General features: G+C 42.2%; 1 protein-coding gene across 1 annotated transcript in view; it reads right to left on the reverse strand.

Annotated features, from left to right (window-relative positions):
• Positions 1 to 21,146, reverse strand: part of Antxr2 (ANTXR cell adhesion molecule 2) — a 127,615-nt gene extending 106,469 nt beyond the window's left edge. The window contains exons 1-4 of the mRNA XM_059274707.1: positions 20,379 to 21,146; positions 19,655 to 19,726; positions 17,577 to 17,648; positions 396 to 477 (exon numbers count right to left, since the gene is read on the reverse strand). Coding sequence (XP_059130690.1) covers positions 396 to 477; positions 17,577 to 17,648; positions 19,655 to 19,726; positions 20,379 to 20,530 — 378 coding nt within the window. The 5' untranslated portion in view covers positions 20,531 to 21,146. The remainder of the gene's footprint in view (positions 1 to 395; positions 478 to 17,576; positions 17,649 to 19,654; positions 19,727 to 20,378) is intronic.
• Between the last annotated feature and the right edge of the window lie 1,689 nt (positions 21,147 to 22,835).

The raw sequence follows: 22,835 nt of genomic DNA on the forward strand, positions 1-22,835 counted from the left end.
GCTGTCCTGGAACTCTCTCTGTAGACCAGGCTGGCCTTGAACTCACAGAGATCCTCCTGCCTCTGCCTCCCAAGTGCTGAGATTAAAGGCATGCGCCACCACCACCCAGCCTAATTTTAACTATTAACAAGCATGGTCTATAGAGCTGAATTTGTAGGTCTGACAAAATAAAGATATTAATATAATCTGAATATAATCCCAGAGGGAAACAAAAGATTTGTTAAGAGACAAAATACACACAAACTTCACTTATCAACACTCACAACTGGTGTTTTCTACCAGTCATGTCTAGGATGACTAAACCATTGGAAAAATAGACATAAATATGTAAATGGACTTTCCTTATATAATAAGCAGCCACTCTCTCTCATAGTTACAAATATAAAATAACTTACAAGCTTTAGTCCTTCATGGATATACGTCTCTCCAACTGGCTTGACAGCTTTTAAATCCTCCAGGCCTCTACTAATTTTGTATCTAGAAAAAAAAAAAAGGAGATTGATCAAAGACCGAAGACCACAATAAAGACTTTCTGAATAACTTAAGTCCCCACTAGCAAGAAAAAAAGGAAGGATGTGGGCTTCGGGGGCATATCACTTCTTGTACTTTCTATCATGTTAATAGATGTGATGAATTTTAACCGTGCAATGGTAAAGGCACTAAATATGTCATAGAATCAAAGTATATCATATATATTTTGAGCCATGAACAGATACCTTTGATCATACTTGCTTTATCAAGTGCTAAGAAGTCCAGTATGCTTCCTTTCATACAAACAAATGCAAAAATGAAGTACCCAAACCTCCCTGGAAATGTTCTGGATGCTCTCACCCCACCTTCCTAAAAGGGAGCATTGCCTTGCTGTCTCACAAACTCTTAAACTCTTACAGACTAATGTTAACCCTTGCACATGGAAAGCGACACTTTCTGCTTCAGTGTTATCAAGTCTTAAGTCTCGGGACTTCACTTTTGGAAGAACTATTCACACATTCAGACTCCAGCATATCCTCTTGATTTTAGTAGGAACTTAGTACAAATTTGATGAATGAATGAATGAATGAATGAATGGGCAAATGGATGAATGGATGAGTGGGTGGATGAATGGGTAAATAAATGGATGGATGGACAAGAGGGCAATGAACTCTGTTAGAGAAAATGTGAATAAGAAAGATGAAAAAAGCAACGAAGCATCTTTTTCTTCTTTTCTCCTCCTCCTCCTCTTCTTCTTAAGACATGGTCTCACTATGTAGCCCTAGCTGACCCAGAATTTGTTGTGTAGACCATGCTAGCCTCAAACTCCTTTTCAAATTTCCTTTGAAAAAGAAAAGAAGCCGGGCGGTGGTGGCGCACGCCTTTAATCCCAGCACTCGGGAGGCAGAGGCAGGCGGATCTCTGTGAGTTCGAGGCCAGCCTGGTCTACAAAGCGAGTTCCAGGAAAGGCACAAAGCTACACAGAGAAACCCTGTCTCAAAAAAGCCAAAAAAAAAAAAAAAAAAAAAAAGAAAACTAAGAATCCTGAGGCAAAACAATGTTACAAAAGCAGTCCAAAATACATTCAATTTTTGAGGGTTTTCCTTTTGTTTTGTGTTTGGTGGGTTTGTTTGTTATGCAGTCCAGGTTGGTCTTGAGCTCGGTGGTACCCTTCTGTCTTAATTTCCTGGTTACTGGAATCACAAATGTGAGTCAACCACACCTAGCTTAAGTATTAATTTTAATGGTACAGAAAAAATATCTTCATAAAATATTTTTTTAACCCTTAGTTTTCAATAAAGCAAAAAAAAATTCTTTTTAAATGTAAATCTGGAACTATCAACAGAATTAATGTCCTTTAAAGAAACAATGAATAATGTTCACACTACTGCAGATAATGTACAAAGGAGTTGGGTTATAAAAATAGTATCATCTTAATATTAAAACTCATTCTGAAGTTTTACAAAGAATTTCATGTGTACATTATATGTACATGTTGTGTGTGTAACATGTGGTGGTAACACATAAAATTAATAAGAAATATACTAGAATATTTCAATGAGCCATGCACCATGTTTCACACATTTTAAAAGTAACTTATTGGTGATATTTTAATAGCATTATGAATTTTTTCATAGATATCCAATCTCCATTTTATGACTCTTCTAGAAAACACAGCACAAGTTTCAAGGTATAAATAAACCTAACTACATTTTCTGTTTCAATAGATTCTTCCAAATGAGGCCACCTGTCTTTTGTAGTGCTTGGTTTAAAGATCCACCAACTCGTAGCCTTTCACCACACTCTCAGCTTCTATTCATATCTACATTAAAATTTTACTATGATAAGACATAGTTCCTTGTAACATTTTACTTACACAATTAATTTAATTGAAACTGTTCACTTCTTAGCAAGACTAGAGGTTTGCACTAGATGTTTGTCTTCTATTGCTGATGTAGTCTCCTGCTTTGAACCTACTCCTTACTATAAGGCATCTTGCAAAAATAAATGCTCAATAAAACTTTTAATCTTCCATAGGAAATAATCATAGTTCCACAGATGACAGAGTAAATACCATAATGTATAAGCTTATTTTTGTATAAATATTTATGTTTGAGATCTATGGAAACAACTTGAAACTGATTTTATCTGAATGCAGATAAATATCAAATACTTGGTATTTCCTCGAAATGAGTGGCAGTGTGTCCTCAAGCATTAATGTTTGCTGTCAAATAGGAGAGAGACAACTGATGTGCAAGCTTACACAAACAGAATCCGTGTGGTAAAAATAGCCCTCCCATTGGCTCAGACCCACTCACTACGGCATGTGAGAGCCAGAAACATGAGCAAGGCGGAGTAGAAGGAACCCACCAGTGTGGGATTCACAGTCTTTTCCAGCCATGGCTAGTCCACTTAGGGTGACAGGCACATCAAGGTTTTCTATCGCTAAGTGTGCCTACCACCCACATGCCCCTCCATATACTACACGTGGTCCATCGTTTTTGTGTTGCAAAGACATACAGGGAAAGTCCTTGCCCAGAGCCAGTGACATGGGCACGCAGGAGGCAGGTGTGGGCCACGTATGACAGCAAGTACCCAAGCTGTCAGGTTCTTCTTAGTCAATGCCAGTTTAGGGAAACTGGAACCCAGACCAAGACAGGGCAGATCTCAAGGGGCTTCCAAGAAGTAAAAGTTCTAAGTTTCTCAATCAACAAATGAGAAGTGGATGATGCTGCAGATTAAGGACAGAAGGTCTCACATCACACGGTGCTGTGACAGAGGACTCTAAAGGAATGTGAGTAGAAACGAGAAGAAAAGGAAGGGCGAGGAACGGGGGTCTGCTCAGACTCATGTCATCTTGAAAGCCCGGTTTCACAGGGCTGGACTTTAACAGTGTGTCTTCAACTACAAGGAAGGGTAATATTGAAACCGCATCAGTGTTTGTTTGAAGCTGTTGCCAAGGATACTGCTATCAAGTAAAACCCCCAGGAAGCCCCACAGTTGAAGGCTGTTGTCACCTTTCAGTACTTGCTAAGCACTTCCTCCTTTCTGCCTTTTACAATATGTCAACTTCTTTTTAATTCCAAATGTCTATTCCTCTTTTTTCATTTATTGAAAATAGATTCTTTTCTCATATAATATATGTGTGTGTGTGTGTGTGTGTGTGTGTGTGTGTGTGTGTGTGTGTATATATATATATATATATATATATATATATATATATATCTTAATCACAGTTTCCCCTCCCTCTATCCCCCCCCACCCCCATTCCTCTCTGCCTCCTCTCTTCCAGATTCACTTTTTCTGTCTCTCATTAGAAAAGAACAGCTTTTAGGAGTTCCTATGTCAACTTTTTATTTTGCCCCAACTGCCAAGAATCCCAGAAAAAATGTCTTAGTCACAAAATTCTGTTAAGTTCCTATAGCTAGCCACTTGTTTAATCTTCTTTTCTAAGATCTTACCTACTTTTTCATATTTTATTAATGTTATTATATCCTAAGGAGCCTTGAGTATGTTTTGGAAAGAACTAGAATTAAAATAAATAGAACTGTTTATTAAACATCTGTTTCTTCAATTGAGAACCAGGGAACAAAACCCCATTATCAACCAGAGAAAGACAGAGGGAAGAGACACAGAGGAGAGAGAGGAAGGAGGGGGAGGGGACAGAGGGAAAAACTAGACCGCTGATTCTTGTATGATAATCCCTGAAGTCTAGCAGTGTCACTCATACGTCTCTGCTGAGGACAATGGGAAGGGGGAAGGGAGGGGAAGGAAGGATGGGAGGGGAAAGGTGTCTCAACATATTTGATTAAGAACCCTTGCCTCACCTAATTTAAAACTGCCCATGTTCTTGGAGCACTCCTCCCGCTACCAAGTCTACCAGTCAGTTCTCCTGAAGGGGTCTGGACTAAACAGGATAATCTCTTAACCCGTAGCTAGAGTTTTTGTAATGCCATGGATCAAGGTGGCCACAAGCTGATAAGAACATAAATTAATTTCAAAGGCAACCTTGTTTCCTCATCTACAAAACATTTGCTTCATGGAGCCTTTATGAGAGTTAATGGTGCATAGTAAGTGCGTAGCAGTACAGTCACAGCTCCCGTCAATATCATCCATTTCTCTGTTAGCATAATTCTGTTCATCTAGTTTACTCTCTTCCTGATTCCAAGCAGAGCTCTCACGACAAAGGATCAAAAGAGGAAACAGAGGCAAAAGAGGAAGTAGAGACAAAAGAGGAAGTAGAAGAAAAAAAGAGAATAGTTATATCAAAGCTTTGGCGAGGAGAAGGCACCAGATAAGAACTATAACTAATTCACAGGTACCACAATAGCAAATTCAACCAACTGCAGATTGGGTTATTTCTTTCACTTGTGTTTTGAGACATGGTCTTGTATCCCAACCTCCCATCAAATTCATGATCCTCCTGTCTTAGCCTCCAGGTACATTAGATCACAGTGTTCACCACCATGCCCAGTTCTAAAACCTATCTTTACTGGGCAGATACAGGCTTCTGTTCTTGTCATTAGCCCCTAAACAACTGCAGTTCAGCATAACAATTATTTGCACAGGACACATACATGTTAGATACAGTAAGTGATCTATAGATGATTGGGTGCTTCCAGGAGGAGGAGTCTCAGTTACGTACAAATACTACAGTTTTATTCCAAGTATTTGTGTAGGTTTGGGTATGTGACAGTAGTACTGGAAGCAATCCCTCCACAGATACTGAGGCCAGTTTGTTATGGAAAGCTATACAATGAAGTCAGATGACCCAGGGGTTGGAGTAAATCAGAGATGAACTGAAACCCTGGTTCTGTTGAGTGGTACACTGTATACCCATAAGCAGTTACTGAAACTTCCTGAATCCAGTTTCTATACCAATGAAATATCTGTCTTGATTTTTGTTTTCCTTAAGTCTAGAGATAATTTTCAGGGTTTTTATGGCATCATTCAGCAGCATCGAGCATTCTGAACAACACAAGGGCTTAGACACAGTATCTTAACCAGAGAGATGAGAAAGGAGTAGGGTCTAAAGCAGAAGTGTTCACGCGTCTCCTTTAGACTGCTGTGGTGCTCTTCTAGAAAACCTGCAAAGGGTGATATGAGCTGGATTCCCGGTGACATACTGAGTGAGCTGACAGATCCTAGAGCCAGGCTGAGTGGCCTCAAAGCATGTGAACCTGAGGTAGTTATCTAACACTTGTTGCCTTCTGCTGCCTCGTATAAGAATTGAGGTAATAATAATAGACTGCCCCAGGGCTATGCGAAAATCAAATGAGTCTGCACATGCAAGGTACTTGTTCCATGTTCATGGAGGGTTAGTACTCTTTTGTCATCTGGCTCCTGTCAGGGACAGAACAAGGTCATCTGCTAGTCAACCCTTGGTTCTTTCATCGTTGCTGTCTGAACCAAACAACAAACACCAAGACACAGAGGTCGAGCATGAGACCTTGGCCTTAATTGGCAGCTCTTGCATGGACTGCTCTTATAACTTACAGCAAGTCAGGTAGTCACCTATGTCCTCCCCATGGGAAAACAGGTATAAAGCCAGTGATGATGAAGTTGGTCTAAAATTCAAGGAGCTAGTGCATGTGAAGCGTTCAGAGTGACGTAAACATGTTCATAATCCCTGACTGCTAATATTTATTCCATGTACTTCTGCTTCTGTATCCACAGTAGAGAACTTAAGTAGGAATGATCAGTCTAATTTATCACAGTCTGCATTCCTCATTTAATACCCACTCTCACCTTTTACTAGTTCCTTGGAACACACAAGAATTTTTAAGTTTTGTGTAAGTCTACAAGCTACAAATACTGTGCACAATGTGTGCTATATTCTCTCAGATAGTAAATACCAACAATTTCAAAATATACAAATTTGAAAATACCTTATGAAGCTGCAGTGATCTCTAGCAAACATAAAACTCCACATTAGCTACATTATTCATGCATAAGTCCTTGGGAGCTCAAATTTAACAGCACTATTGTGGTGATATTTTAATTGTGCTGAAATGTGATTTTATTTATATGTTAATAAATAAAGTTTGCCTGGAGATCAGAGGTCACATAGTGAGGTCACATAGCCATAAACAGGAGTCAGGCGGTGGTAGCCCACGCCCTTAATCTGATCACATAGCAGGCAGAGTCTCTGTGTGGTCAAGGACACAGCCAAGCATGGTGACACGAGCCTTTAATTCCAGTACCAACCATAGAGACCTGGAGGTCTGTATAGACAGGTAGTGATGAGGAAGTCATATGGCTGGGCTTAGAGCCAATGAGAAGGCAGAACAGAAAGGCGATAAAAACACAGGTCAGGCAGGAAGAAGCTCTCTCTGGGAAAGCGATGGCCGCAAGGTGGTAAAATAAGGTAGTCGTGGCTCTTCGCTAGTTCTCTGATCTCTTTGGCTATTATCTCTGTATTTGGCTCTGTGTTTCTTATTTAATAAGACTGTTTAGAAATTTGTCTACACACTATCCAAACTCAAGAAGGGAAATGAAAAGGTGCTTGTCTATTATAACCCAAGGAAAGAAAGAAAGGGTAAAACCATAAAGTAGCAAAAGCGGAATACACTACTGGTAAGAAAGATACCACTTCACACAAAAGACAAAGAGGAACAAGAGAAGGGTTAATAATTAATAAGAAAGCAAAAGATGTACACAGAGCGTTACTAGTCAGAGAGGTCCCGGAGGCACCAAAACAGTGCAAGTTATTGACATTATTCTTGGTTGCTCACCAAAACTAGACGGTTAAACCCTATTGCTGAAGACACCATTCACTTTGGATGCTCAAGATAGAGAAGCCACCTAGAACTAACCAGGAAACTCTCTCCTGATGGCTAGTTTACATGTCATGAGGTGCTGCGAATGCTGCCGGAGGAGAAAAGTATCAATGGTCTTGCCCAGCACTGGACCCTACATACTACAATTTCCGCCTACAAAACAGCAAAATGTGTCCACTGTGTGCAATAGCAGCAAGACGGTTATGGATTAATAAACTACTACTTGATTGGCTATGAGGCCTGCTTCAGAGGATGCTATGTCTGATACTGTAAGCCTTGTCAACAGCTTATGACTGGAGAGATCACAGGCACTAGGAGAACCAACTATTGTTTTGCTGAATGGTCATGATGTCGAAGGGCATTCTAAATATTCATGCTTATATCTAATAGAACTGATCTCAGCTTTGGTCAGAGATTCTTTTGTCAATGGTTAGTGGTTGATGCGGAGACTCATACATAATTGGTCAGAGTGCCAAGTATAAATAGTACTGGTGATGGACCTAGAAAAGATTATGTTGAGTGAGGTAACCCAAACTCAGAAAGACAAATGCTTCATGTTCTCTCTCATCTGCAGTTCCTAGTTTGAAATCTTCATAAGTGAGTACAAAACATGGAGTAAATACATAAACCAGGAAATTATAAAGAGACAATTGGGTGGTTTGGGAGAGGAATAGCAAGATAGAGATAATATGAAGCAGAAAACAGAATAACTGGGCGATGGGAGGTCAATACAGAAGGAGAAGAGGAGACAAAGGACAAATAACACCAAGGTTGTTTCACCTCAAGGAATCATATTATCTTATATTTATCTAAAATTATATATATATATATATATATATATATATATATATATATAATCTGAAAGTAAGTTGTCACTTGGGCTGATAATACTCCTCACAAGAACCATAGACTAACAGAAACCCAGTAGCAGGCACCAGAAACTTCCTTTTGTGATTCCCAAAACAATACAGATTATTGATGCAGCCCTTGGTTGCCCCTCAGGGGTTAAAGGTAGACACCTGTTGATGGAGACCCCATACACTTAGGACACAGGAACTGGGAATGACCTGGAAGTCTATCTTTTATGTTTCTAGAAAATACTATGTAAGCTGCCTCAGAAGGGAAACAATTTAACAGTTCCACCCAGCTGCAACACCTATGAACCACACAATTACCAGCATGGCAAGATATAACAGTGCAAAAAAAAAAAAAAAAAAAAAATGGTCTTCAAATGTTGAACGTAATTAACAGCTGTCTAACCAGCCTTAGGCCCTCTCAACATGAGGTAACTCATGCCTAGTGTTGGAAATCTAGCCATCTTCCAGGAACTAGTAAGGAAATGGACCTTAGAAAAGAATCTACTGCCACCACTGTGCTAGACCAGCATAATACCTAACTACATTCTAACACTTACCTTTATACCCATAGGAAAGTATAGCTCTCACCCCTCGTCAAAGAAGCTACTCTTCACAGAAAACAGAGACTATCACAGAAAACCACAAATAGACGCAATGCAAAGATCAACAGATTGTGGAGAGCATAGCCCAAAGGATATGTCTATATTATAGCTCCCCTGCATCCATGGCTCAGGGAATGTTGAGGAAGAAGCTGTGGAAAGATTCTAAGAGCCATAATACTAAGAAGTCTGCTATGAAACTGTCTCTCCTAGAAACGACTGCATAAACAAGGCTGGAACTGCAGCAATATCAATGGACATGTTAATGTGGAAGCAGGAAATTTTGTGGTGTCCCACCCCTGCACTACAGGCAACTAATGACTAGTGGGAGAAGAAAAATTAGCATCTTCCAAGGATGATGTCAGTTAAGAGTGGTCAGCCTTGAAACTATATACACACAAACAATAAAAATGGATTCAGTAGGATATATACATAAATATATATGTTTATATATATATATATGTATGTATTTGTGCTTGTATGTGTATAAAAATAATCAAAGAAAAAGAGACTATCAACTTGAATGGAGGACATAGTTGGGAGGGGCTAGAGGGAGGAAGTGGGAAGCGAAGTGTTGCTGTTGCCTAAGCCTTGCTTGGGATGCCTTTTTGTGAATCAGTCAATAATTAAAAGAAGAAATGACATCAAAGGGTCAGATTTCAGGGCTGACAGACATCTCAGTTTTATACCGTGCTGGCCATGAATGCATGAGAGTCATAATCCAGTTCCCAGGACTCACCTAACAAGCTGGCCCATGAGTAGGCAGAGATAGGTAGATCCCTGGGGCTGGTGGACCAGCCAGCCTAGCCTAAATGGTGAGCCCCAGGTCCTCATGGGAAACTTTGTCTCTATAAAGTAAGGCAAAAGGTCATTTTGAGGGATGACACTGGCGGTTGTCCTCTGTCCTCCATACATGTGCATGAGCACATGAACGTGTGCATACTCATGTACATGCAAGAAGTGTCAGATACATCCATCATTAGCACCCCTTCCCATTCCTTAAGTGAGGCCCAGTCCCAATCCTTAGAAATATCTTTTTGGTTCCTGCCAGTGTTTTGGTTCTGTTTTCTGAGTCATTCTTCCTTGTTCATAAGAATTCGTTCACATGTTAAATTCCTTCATGCCTGTGGGAGGCCAAGGGCCCAAAGGTTTGTTCACTTTGAAAACTCTGTCTTTCAATCCATGGTGAAAATTTGTGATCCCTGTATATCGAATAATGATCCACTCTGCTGGACAAAGGTCATAAGCACAAAATTTGTTCACAAGAGGATCCTAACTACTTTAGATTATACACAGGGCGAAACATAAGCCCAGGACGCTTATGGTGCCACCATTTTTATTTACCTGAGAGTATACTCAGCACACCTTTTAGATTCTTCTAAGTCCTGTTGTTTAGAGGACAGCATCTATAAGACCCTCATCTCAAATCTTTCAGAAACCTTGACACAATGTCTTTGTTTTGCACTCTGATTTGAACTCAGATGCCACACTTTGCAGGCAGCATGCTAGGTCTGATGACTAACCCAAGACCTTAAACTTGGCAAGCACTTTGTCGAGAGACACTGGGGGATAAAAGAGAGTTTTATTTTTAAAACTATCAATCTGGACTGTACACTTTGACTAAACACGGCTTGAAAGGGGGAAAGTTGCCTCTTCAACATGGCTCTATCCTCTCTCTCGTCAACACAGGTAGCTGAGAGAAGCTGACTGACTCTTCAGCAAGCTTGCTGCAAGCCTCTTACGCAATATCCAGGCCTGAGTGTTGTTTGCACACCCTTTTGTTTTCAACATTCTACCAAACTTCCCTCAATGACTAGCCAGGCCAACCTGTGCATGTGGCCTCCAGCAACAATGTATGTACTGCCCTTCCGGTCACTGCTGTCCGTCTTCCCGAGGACTTTCATCTCCCACACTGGTCATCTTCTCTTTATTGGTTTTCTAATGCTGCATTTAAAACTACCCCAAAAATTAGTAGTGTAAAGATGTGCTCACTTCTCACTCTGCTCATGGGTGGCCATTGAGGAAGCTGGAGTAACCAGGAGGGTTGAGATGGCCTGGCTCTCGGGGTTGGCAAGGTGGAACTGGTGCTGATGCTGGTACTGGCCCTAACCTCGGCTCAGCCTGTGCCTGGTTCTACTCCTCATGGGTGGGTCGGGCTTCACTCCAGCACAGCAGTCTCTGGGTCATCACAGTTTTATACAGTCAATACTTTTCCAAGACCATGACAGGGGGAGCTTCCGTGGCTTGTTAAGTCATGGGCCTGGAACTGGCGCTGACAGCATTTCATACTCAGGTCTGCTACATGCTGAGGTCAGCCAGGCCCAGTCCCTGAATGGATTTTAAAATAACGTGAACATGTGGGTGTGTTACAATCTGTCATCTTAGAACATGGTAGGCTCTCACTATAATTTATATAAAATCTTGCCTATTACTTACTTAAAATATTATTCTAAGGCCTATGTTTGTGGTACAGAATCTAAACCAATAAATCCAAGGAGTAGTCCTGAATCTGAAAATATCTGCTCACCAAGTCCCCTGTCACTCTGATTTAATGAGAGGGTCCCCCAATTTAGTCTGCATTTTCTAGTCCTCCAGCCTTGAAGTTCATCCCTGCTGCATTTTTTCATATTATCGCTTCCTTTCCTCACTCACCACCCCACTGGACTACTGCCAGTGGCCCCTGCATTTTACCCCTTCTGTGTGTTCAGGTTTGTCCCCCAAACATGAGTAAAAGCGTACTTAATTCTCTAAGACAAGTTACAAAGCAAAGTAGCTGTTAGTACACCCATCATCAGACTCTAGCAGCTGCCATGACCAGACCCGCCCAGAGGGCAAGTCTGTGGCCAAAGCAGACTTTTCTAAACTGATTTCCCTAATAGAGTCTTTTTTTAAAAAAACCAAGCCATGTATGGTCACTTTATCTCTGGTTTGTAATAACAGAGTAATGTAGAAGAGGATGACTTTTCCAAACTCTGACAGATTCATTTGAAAATTACACAAATGAAACACTGGCAGCCTGAGTCAGCACAGCACACTGAAGTGTTCATGCTTTGGTGTCACGCCAGGGTGAGTCTGCCTGCTGGCCTGAGCCTCTGTGAGCCGGACCACTTGGAAATCTTTGACCTTCTGTTAGTAACCCGGCACAGGATGAAGCTGGAATAACCTTCAACTCCAGTTCTACCTTAGCCCTCCTCACTAACCACTAAAGCATAAAAAAAAGAAAATGAAAATATGCAGGGGAAGGAAAGATACATAATTATTGACAGGGGATAGAAACAAAGAGAAAAAAGCAAACAGTCACAAACATTTCAGTACTCCCAGTATATGCTAAATCCTTAACCAGACTTTCTCAGGAACAGCGAGCGCTCAGTCACTTCAGCATTGCTCTACAGTGGAGACGGTCAGATCTTTCTGTGTAGCTATGGGCTTGGGCTCAAGAAGTTAAGTAACACCCAGTGTCACCCAGATACTATGGAGCTCCTATGCTTGACCCAAGGTCAGATCTTCCAACCAAATGTATTCTTCATCTCAATGATTCTTTTCAATCCCTCAATCTCATTCTGATTCCAAGTCTGCAACCCATGGCTGTAGAAGTCAGTAAGGTTCCTTTAATTCAAGCATTTTTAAAAGCTTTTCTACAAACATATTCCTGTTGAATACATGAAGATCGAAACTATGATGACTCTCCTGACATTCAGTCTTCTGCCTACAACAATACCTTTAAAAGTTTATTGTTTATCTTCTGTGTGTGTTTGAACACATACAATACATTAAAAAATTCTGTTTTATTTTTCTTTTACAAAAAATTTATGTTGTGTTCTGCAACTTGATTTTTCATATACTCTATCTTATACACAATTTATATCAGTATTTTGATTTACTCAATTGTAATGACTAAATAGTGTTTCATCCTATGTGTATATGGCAACTTAAAATATCAATTGATGAGCATATAGATTGGATATAGTTTCTCATTATTACAAATAAGTATTTAGTGTCCAATTTTGTACCTATATCTGTCTTTGCTGGGCCAATGCAAAAAGTGGAATTTTTTATTTGATACTTTTTACTTTTAGAGATGCTAACAATTCTTTTCTGCAAAAGTGATGTGCTAATTTATGAGTTACCAACTATATGTCAAGAACAACTTCCCCACAAGTAAATATTTAATTCTGTTTTTAAGGAATTAGAAGAAACTCATTGAATCAATAAAAATGCATCTATTGTATAAACTTAATTAAATGACCTCTATCATCTCTACAAGTTCTCATAGGGAGTATTTTTCCTAAGTCATCTTGTGCTCAAAATCTAAAGACCACTTGGAATAGACAAGACTTTCCTAACTTGAGGCAAATATAGATATTGCAAAGGAAGGTGAGAATATTTACAACTGCCATGTAAGAATAGGAATGGGAAATGTAGCAGATACAAGTCAGTATTTACATTACATTGGTAGAATTTATAATGCTGGCATAACTAGAGTACACTTTATTATAGTGGCTCTAAGCCATTAACTAAGGCTCTGGCATCAGAAGAATTCAGTCACTAAACAAGGATTTGTTGAGCTTCTATCATGTAGCAGGCTCTGTTCTAGGATTGGGTTCAGTCTACGAGTGAATGAGACAAACCAGGGCCCCATACTTTCATATATTCTAGGCTCAGGGAGATACAAATTAATTAATTAAATAAATAAATATTTAAAAAAAATAACAGTGTTTTTGGAGAAACTGGGGAAGGGGAAGGATACCTTAGACTTGGAGGCAAGGCCAAACTTCTCTGAAGTTATACGTGAGACGAGCTTTTGTTTGGTTGGTTGGTTTGAGGTTTTGCTCGTTCATGTATTCCCTTGTTTTCTGATCCTAAGCTCAAACCCAGGATCATACCCATGAATGTTCTACCATGAAGTTACAATCCCAGCCCAGGAAAGGAAGACAAGAACAAGACCTCAGAGAAAACCCGGGTCAGAGAAGGAGGACAGGGCCTAATGTGCAAATACATTTGGCTTGTTCATGGGATGAGGAGAAGACCATGGCATGCAAGGGGACGACTGGAGAGGGTGGGGGTGTGCCAGTGGTTGAGAGAACACCAGGAGACATTTATTTCTATTCTGGGTCATTAGACTGTTTTAGACAGAATGACATGATGTATCCAGACATTAAAGAACCATGTGGCTAATACAGTGCTTGGCACTTACTACTGCGTGTCCTTACACCAGATAGATGACCCGTCTTAAAGTGCAGGTAGTTACAACACCTATAACTTAGAGTCAACAGAGGCTATGCAGAGAAATGACCCACCTTACAGTGCAGGTTATTACAACACCTGTAACTTAGAGTTCACAGAGGCTATGCAGAGAAAGCACTTTAAGGACTATCTGGCACATAATAATTGTTCAGCAAATGTTCTAATCTAAATCATTATCACAGAATTAAATAATGATAAACAGAATTGGATAAAAATCACTCTTCCCAGTGTGTAGCCAGTTATATGAAATAGCAACATAACTCCAGTTATGTGAAATAGTAACTGGTAATATCTTCAAAATTCATTCTGATTCCATGTTCTGAGAGGCTACATATTTACATACTGAATGTTGCCCCTCCCCTGACCCTCTAATATAATTCTTGGTTATTTACGTATTCAATCATGCTTTTACTCTCTCTCTCTCTCTCTCTCTCCCTCTCTCTCTCTCCCCCCCCCCACTCCCACACATACATTAGAGCACTATCTTTGTGGACTCCAAATCCCACATATAAAGCAGACAGGCAGGAAGGTAAGTAAGTGGATCAATGGCCTAGCAGGTGTAAGGAAAACAAAAGTCATAGAAATAAGAGAAAAGTAAGTGTGCTTCAGATTAAGGTATTAAACGTAATTTAAAAAATTAAGCAATGAGTATATAAAATGTATAACTGGAAACTGCTATGATTTTGGGAATTTCCATGACACTGGACATCATGCTAAAATCGTAACAGAAGACATCGCCATGGTGTCAGTACTCACTGCCTTCCCATCTTGCTTCATCTGTTTAGCAACCACGGAGAAACATGAAAGAACTACTTCTTGTATTTGCCAAAGTACTGAAAACTATAAGTCATACAACCAAAATTGTGAAACCATCTGTACTTGTCTTTTCCTTAACTATTGCTTTTCAAATCATGTGCTTAGATCTGTTGTGTGTGTGCGCACACACACATACACACACACACACACACACACACACACACACACACACACACACCCTTGGGAAACTTTGGAAGCGGTGAGGATTCCAGTTTCTAGGTTTTAATACCAAGATCCACATGAGACTTGGAAACAGTTGCCCACTGATCTTCCATCTCAACAAGCAAACTCTTCCTCTAAATTTAAAATTGTGGAGTGATCCTATATCCAAAGACAGAGAACCATAGAAAGTGAATATCAATTCAATTAATGGAACTAGTAAAGTGGCAACTTGGAAGAAAGCAGCCCCTTTTATTGGATATTGTTCTGTGACACATCGTTCTGCCTATGGTCTTAATTGGATCTTTGCAATAACTCTAAGAAAACATGGCATACTGCAATCTGTGTTCTATAGACAGAAAAACTGACACTGATTAATGGATCCATCTTGTTTTGTACGTGTGCACATGTTGTGGAAGCCACAGGACGACCATGGACGTGTACTTGGAAGCCAGGGGACAACCATGGATATCACATCTCAGAAGCAAGCCACTATTTTTCTTTTCATTTTTGTTTTGAGACAGGATCTCTAGTTCAGAAGTTTGCTGATCAGGCTAGGCTTGCCTTCTGTCCAGCAAGCCCAGAGACTCCCCTACCTTGGCCTGCCCTGCACCCGCTGGTACTGAAGTGTGACCACCATAGCCAGCATTTTTTACACAGTATCTAGGGATTGAACTTGAGTCCTTAAGCTTGCATGCATGCACTTCACTGACAGAGCCATCCACCTCCCCAGCTCCAAAGCTCTTATCTCATGAATACTAACAGATTGGATCCTTTCTCATATTCTTTGCCTTCAGTTCTTGCAACTATCTTATAAGGTAGGAGTTACTTTTGTCCTCACATTACCATCATCATGTAGGTGAGAAAAATTGAGTCATAAGGAGCTTAGTATTAAGCAACTTCTCTTTGGTCACTCAACCAGTAAATTGGAGGGACAGAATCCAACGTCAAGTAGACTCAGCGCAGTGACTCTGAAGTGTGTTGTAATGTTGCCTCTTGAGAGTCTCTTCTCCTAGCTATTCCAGTCCCTCCTGCATTGGATTTAACTCCCCAACAAAGGACATATCTTGAGCTTAGATAAAAGATTTAAATCCCCTCCACACATGTCTAAACATTATCAAGTTGGGCGACCGGTGACTACATTTCATCTTCGGAGTGATGGAGGACCCATATGCAAAGTGCCTAGCAGAAACCCTGGCACAATGTGTGTAGCTGTCAGTTACTGAGTCTTCAGCATGCCTGGCACTGTGCTAAGTGTTTTGCTATATATATATATATATATATATATATATGAATGCCATAAATATTAAAACTGTGTGCTTCTTCCTTGACATGCCAGATCCAAACCCGACTCTTTGAAAATTAAACTGGTCAGTAGAGACATCTCCTTTTCATAAAACCAGAATCTTTGTACCAATGAGTTATAAGGAACTGTAACTGTTAAGAACCGTATCTACATATTAACTTACAGAGGCAAAGTACAAATGGGAAGACTGAAGTCCTGGGCTGGACTCACAATCTAGAGAGAAGTTTCCTCTCCAGGAAGAGGAAAATGTAACACAAGAGTTACATGTAAACACACACGCATCATAATATATATAATTTTCCAGACCAAGTCAATGAACTATAAACAAGTTATCTCTTTGAGCCCTTTTAAATATTATGCTATTTTGATCTTTCAAAACTGAAAGCTCATGAGGTAAGTGTTAGTGCATATTAACTGAGTTTTACAAATATAAAAACTATTTTTACAATTATTTTTCAAAAATCTACACATCCTTCAAGTCAAAGCACAGTATCTCCCTTGTAAGTCAGGGAGATATGACTCCAAAATGATGCCCCTCATTCACTAACTCACCAAAGAATTAATTCACAAGAATCCACCAAACAAGGTCTTACAGCCTTCATTTTAGATGAAATGAAGCAAAACTAAAGAATAACATCCCATTTCTGACTGTAGAACTCATTGTCTAGTAGCAAAAATAGACCCAGGAAAAGCAGCCATAATCTAGATATGTGAATGACTACTTCCAAAGAGGCCATGATACGATCAAACAGCATAGAAACGGCCAAAAGAAAGATGACGACGACAGGGAAGCCACTCCTTTTCAAAGCACTGAGGGGTAGCAGTGTGTGTGTGTGTGTGTGTGTGCATGTGCATGTGTGCATGTGCGTGTGTGTGTGTGTGTGTGTGTGTGCGCGCGTGCGCGTTTATAAAGTTAAATACGTTCAGCATCACTCAACTTCAGAGAAGGACTGGAAATCTGGAATATCTGCTGAACCCGATAAATTACCCAAATACATCCATCTCTCCTCCTTCTTCGGATTCCTCTTTGACCCACATACTGCATCTCCCTAAGACAAACGTACAGCTGCTCACAGTAACAGAGGGGGAAAGGTGGGAAATAGTGAATACACAACTGAGGAAGGGACCTGGGCTCTCTTCTGCAACCAATATAAATAATATTGATTTTCAGATGATCTATTCCATATTACTCCACTGCTTCTCCCTTCTATTACTGTAGAGCACTGAATTGTCTGTGCATTTGCTTGATCCCACTGAGAGGCCTGAATCACCACATGGCAATATCAATCATGCCTTTATGATTCATCCCTACTAAAAGCCTGCATTGAAATGATAATGCACTAACCTGTCTCCAGTTAATGGCAAAATAATGGTTGCTTGAGAAGAAAACACAATGAAGGACAATCTCATTTCAGGGCTGCAAAATAAGGAAAGAGGCAGTTAAAACATTTTTAAAAGAAATATTGGTACAATACAGAGGCAGAGCCAGGGAGTCTCGTTTAAAGTGAGTCTCACTGAACAGTCCCCCGCTTCCCTTAAATGGAACTCTCTAAGTAGATCCACTGACTCTGCTCGGCCTTGCTGTCTGAACTGCGTTTCTTTTTACGAAGCTGGTGCTTCTCAGCTCTCAAAACGCTCCCCCATGACCTACTGGGGTTTACATCTCGAAAGAGAATAACTGGAACGATTCTAGGAGGCTGCAAAATGCTTTCTTAGAAAAAAATGTTCCTGCCTTGGATATTCTATGTGTCATCTCTTGCAGTAGGACACACCCTTCGGGGTAATACATAGGAACTACTTAGGGCTGCAGAGGAGCCAGTTTGACTTAATGGCCAGAGTCACGGTAAGAGTTCAAGCAAACTTCACCCTAAAGCAAGAATACTTAAAGCATGAAGAAACCATTGTTTTGTTTGGCACATTCAACTTTCCAATTTGTCTTCTAGGCTTCAGGCACTCATGTCACACAATCATTCCTGTTTCGAAAAAAGTGTATGCAAATACTGCTCAGGCCTGAAACTTAGGACATGAAACTGTGATACAAGCCCGCCGAAGGTCATACTTCGAGCATTGTGCTCGCCTTTCATTCATTTCCTGTAACATATAATGAGTAGCTGAATAACTAAACTTGAGCCAGAGAACAGTATATGCTATAGACATCCAACTTGCAAGCCAGATTCGATGAAAAAGCCTCGTTTTCTTCAGATGTTACACTGAAAGGATCCACCGCTCCTGACTAACACTGTATGGCACTCCCAGCACGTTCTAGGACGAAGTTGAAAATTTATAAACAACTGCCTATTCTACTTTGACGATTACAGATACCGGGTCTTGTTTATTTTCTTTCCTAGACTGTTTTACCTCAGAGCCTGTCCAGGAGCCAGAGTGTTCTCTTTGGCTCCTGACGCAGGAGACTGGTGATTGAACACGGACAGGCATACATTTTTATAGGAATAGCTTTACTGCTTGCCAATAACCGAAAGCAGGGATTGCCTAGGCCTCTACAGATTGTTTGAAGTTACTTGCAACATGACTTTCAAAATGTTTTGATCATCCAAGCCTGTTTTACAGAAAACATTTGGGCTAACAAGACTGAAGGAGGCAATATTTAATGACACGGTTCCTATTCGTGTCCTTTCCATTATCCTGATAAACTTGCACTTGTTCCTGACATTTTTTTCCCTTCCAAAAAAACAAGGAGAGGGAGCCACAAAAACATGGTTTCCAAGGGTTATTTTTAAATAGGAGATGCCACTAATTCCTAGTTACTTCTAAATAAGAGACTAAGCTGGATTTCCTAGCAGCCATGCTTTTTATAGGCGAGGAAAACAGTGTTTGCTAGTGAAGCCTCCTGCATATATAGAACAGTTAAATTTTAACCCAGCCGCACACCCACACATTGTGTAAACACAACTCGTTTCTTTAAACACACACACACACACACACACACACACACACACACACGTGCTTTTTCTGCTAGTGGGTTATTAACACATGTTCATTTAAAGTTTTCCAACACTTTTTTTTCCTTTTCAATGTGGACGTTTACAGTGCTAAGTGTGTGGAATTGAAAATATAGCATGGATACTATTAGCATAAAATTTATTTTTTTAATGTGATAAATTATGAGAAAGCATAACTCAAACTCAAAACAGATGAAAATTGGAAAAAGAAAAGACATTAAGAGTTGCATTTGAAGATGTTTCCCCGCTGCCTGGGCCAAGTTTCTGGGAGCCAGATGAAATGAACCTTCAAGGGACAGCTGAAAGACTCCACGGAACAACATGTGGACAAGGGCCACCTTGAGACGCTTAAAATTCAACATTTCGGGAAAGGTTTTCCCTACAAAGGGTTTCAGAACGGGGAAAGCCGGCCCTGCGGTTAGTTTCCTCTCCAATGCCAAGAAGAGTGAAGTGGGAGACCTACCTCACAAATCGTTCTGTAAGCTGGTGGACAAAATTATAGATTTCAATCCAGTTATTTGCCACACTCCCAGACCTGAAAAATGAAGATAAACTGATCAGAAAAACAAAACATGGGGCTGAACTGCAAACATTTTTTCAGTTCCATAGGGCTGGGGGCGGGGTCCTGGTCCCCAAAGCTGAAACTTTAGCGTCTGGACTGCATTGAGGAAGCCAGGAAGACCACACTCCTCTGGGGGCAGCTCGCTTGCGAATTGTTTAGTGTGAGACCAGGCTTTTCAAAATAAAAACACAAGCCCTCATTTCTCAGGAAATGCAAACCACATTGGGTATATTAAGCCTTTTTTTCCAGGCTCTCATGAAAGGGCTGTAATCAGGGGAAAATCGGGCGAACTTTAGAGAGCCTAAAGGGGTGTGGATGATAAAGGGACCCAAGGAGCCAAAGAAGTTTCCGGTGTGAAACATGCTGCAGGTGGCCGCACGCTCATATCCCAAGAGACCCCACGACTAAATCAAGCAGTGGATGCTCACCTCTGGAGAGCCAAGTAGACCCTGGCTCCCACCACCCTGCTCCAGCCAAAGTGCTTGCTTTTTGAAAGGAAGCAGCAACAGGGCACCCTGGCGAGGGTTCCCACTGCCCTTCCCCAGAACCCAAACACATCTCAACTCCAGTCCCAGCTGACCCAGAGTTGCCCTCACAGGAGACCCTGACTCCCCCAGTCACTCACTTGTCCAGGACGAAGTACAGATCGAAGGCTTTTTTGCAAGAGGGCTGCTCCTGGGCGTGCAGCAACGACCCCGGACCGCCCACAGCCAGCAGCCACAGGCCAGGCAACAGCCAGCTCCCAGGGCTGCGCGCCCGGGACCGACCCGCCACCATCCTGGGGCCGGGGCCCGGCGGTTCCCTCTGGCTCACAGCCCCTTGGGCTCCTGGCTCCCGCAGAGCAGAGATGTGAAGAGGCGGAGTCACCAGGGACTCACCCGGGGGTCAGAAGCTGAGAGGGGCTGGGAAGCCCGCTCCAAGCTCAGCGCCACCCGACAGCTGCCACCGAGAACGAGAGGGAGGGAGGTCCTGGGAGGACAAAGGGAGTCTCTGCGGCCGTCACAGCTGCCACCGGAACTCTGGACAAATCCCAGTAGGCGCGCGGTGCAGTCCTCCCCCTCCAGATTCCGGAGAGTTGCTGCAGACAATAAGGCCCGAGGCGACAGCTCGCTGGATAAGTTCCTCCTGGCCTCCGGTCGAGTCTCCAGCGCCTACCAGGGACTGGAGAGCTGACGTCCAGCTGCTTTGGTGAGCTGCGGGACAGGCGCCGGGGGACCCCACGGTCGCCCCGGGAACTCAGCCGAGTCCTCCTCTTCCGCCTTCCCCTCCTCGGACTGCCCAACTCCTCGCGGCACTTTACAACTTTCTGCCCTGCTCCGGGCACCGGCACCGCAGCGCGGGGCGATCCTCTGCAGCAGCCGGGGATGCTGAGCACCCGGGGGAGCGGCAGGACGCGGGACACCCCGGGTCAGGGTGAGCGGGCGGCTGTGCTCGCGTGAGGCTGTGCGAGCCCGAGGGCGGGGCGCCGGGAGGAAGCCCGCGGAGCCTCACGAGCACACTTGTGGGTTCGTTCTGAGCAGCGGATGACTAACGCCTGCCAGATTTCAGAAGAGAGAGAGAGGAGTTCGGAGAAACAAATGTCCTCTAGAAACTAAACATACCCAACTGTCCCGCAAGCCTAGCCCGGGCCGGTTTCCCCAGCTGTGCTGAACAGCCCTCCTCCACCTACGGTTTAGAGACTCAAGACCAGCTGTCTCCTGAGAAGTGATGGCCTTATGCCTCATCCTTCCACACCTTTCATCCATCACACACCGACGACCTAGTGACGCAGGCCTTAGTGTTTAAGAAAGGGGACTTCCTCTTTTCTTTTCTTTCTTTTATAAACTTATTTTTTTTCATTTCTTATTAATTCTTTGAGAATTTCATGCGATGTGTTTTTGATCAATGCACCCCAACACCTCCCTCTAACTCCTCTTAGCTGAACCCTTACCTCCCTACATGCATCCTTCAACTTTAACTCCCGCCCCCCCCCCCCCCCCCCGCCCCGCACGCGCGCCTTTTTTAACAATAACCCATAGACTCCAATTTGAGCTGTCCTTACACTCCTGGGTGTGGGGCCATCCACAAGAGTAGGTTTGACCTACCAAGAACTACATTCTTAAAGAAAACTCCAACCCCTAGAAGCCATTGACTGTGCATAGCTCCAGGGTGACAGGGTGAGGATTCATGAAACCTTTCCCACTCACTGCTAGAGTGTTGCCGGGCTTGCTCTTGTGCTGGTCTTGTGCAGGCAGCCACAGCCGCCCTGAGTTCATGAGTACAGCTTTCCTGTCATGCCCAGAAGACAACGCTTTGCTCTGGTCCTCCCTGACCTCCCTGACCTTTCTGATCTTTTCACTGACCCTCACCCTGAGCGTTGAGAGGGGTGTGATTTCTATGTCCCCACTCATGGCTGAGCACTCCACTAACATGTATTCTCTTCGATTCGACCGGTTGTGGGTTTCTACATTAACCACCATCCCTGCTCTAAGAAACTTCTCTGAGGATGAGGTCAAAGAGTTGCACTGCTCTCTGAGTAGAGATACAGGAATTTAAATACATGCGCAGTTTGCTTCCATGTCCGTTTAGTCCCCTCTGAGGAGTCGATTCACTCGTGTGGCCTGTTAGCACCAAAGGAGTTCTTGGCCAGACTTACAGTATCGTATGTGTTTCTTTCTGCGGAGTGGGACTTCGACCCAATCAGAAAATGGTTGTTACCTCATAGCATTTGTACCATTATTATAGACATTGGCCTATCTTGCCACGCTAGTCATTGTTGTGGTTTGTAGGCCTCACTGGTAGGCGGAACTATTGATTGCTTTTCTCTCTTGGCAGCTCACCAAACGATTTCTAAGACCGTGAGAGCAAGTCTTCAGGGAGACTCCAGGTCAGTTCCTGGAGATTCCTTCAAAGTCCAAAGTGTATGGTGTCTTTCGCAACTTAACTTCAAGTTCTGGTAGACAACCCAAAACAATGGCAATAGGAGTGATTTGAGGGTCTTTGGGGTATCTCTGACCAAAGACTTAAAAGGAGGTTATCCCACACCCGGCACTGGGCTTTTATTTTGCATCTGACCCAGCCAAGAAAAAACAAGGGGACAGCG

This window comes from Peromyscus eremicus, chromosome 10 (genome assembly GCF_949786415.1).
Source record: "Peromyscus eremicus chromosome 10, PerEre_H2_v1, whole genome shotgun sequence".
Taxonomy (NCBI): Eukaryota; Metazoa; Chordata; class Mammalia; order Rodentia; family Cricetidae; genus Peromyscus; species Peromyscus eremicus.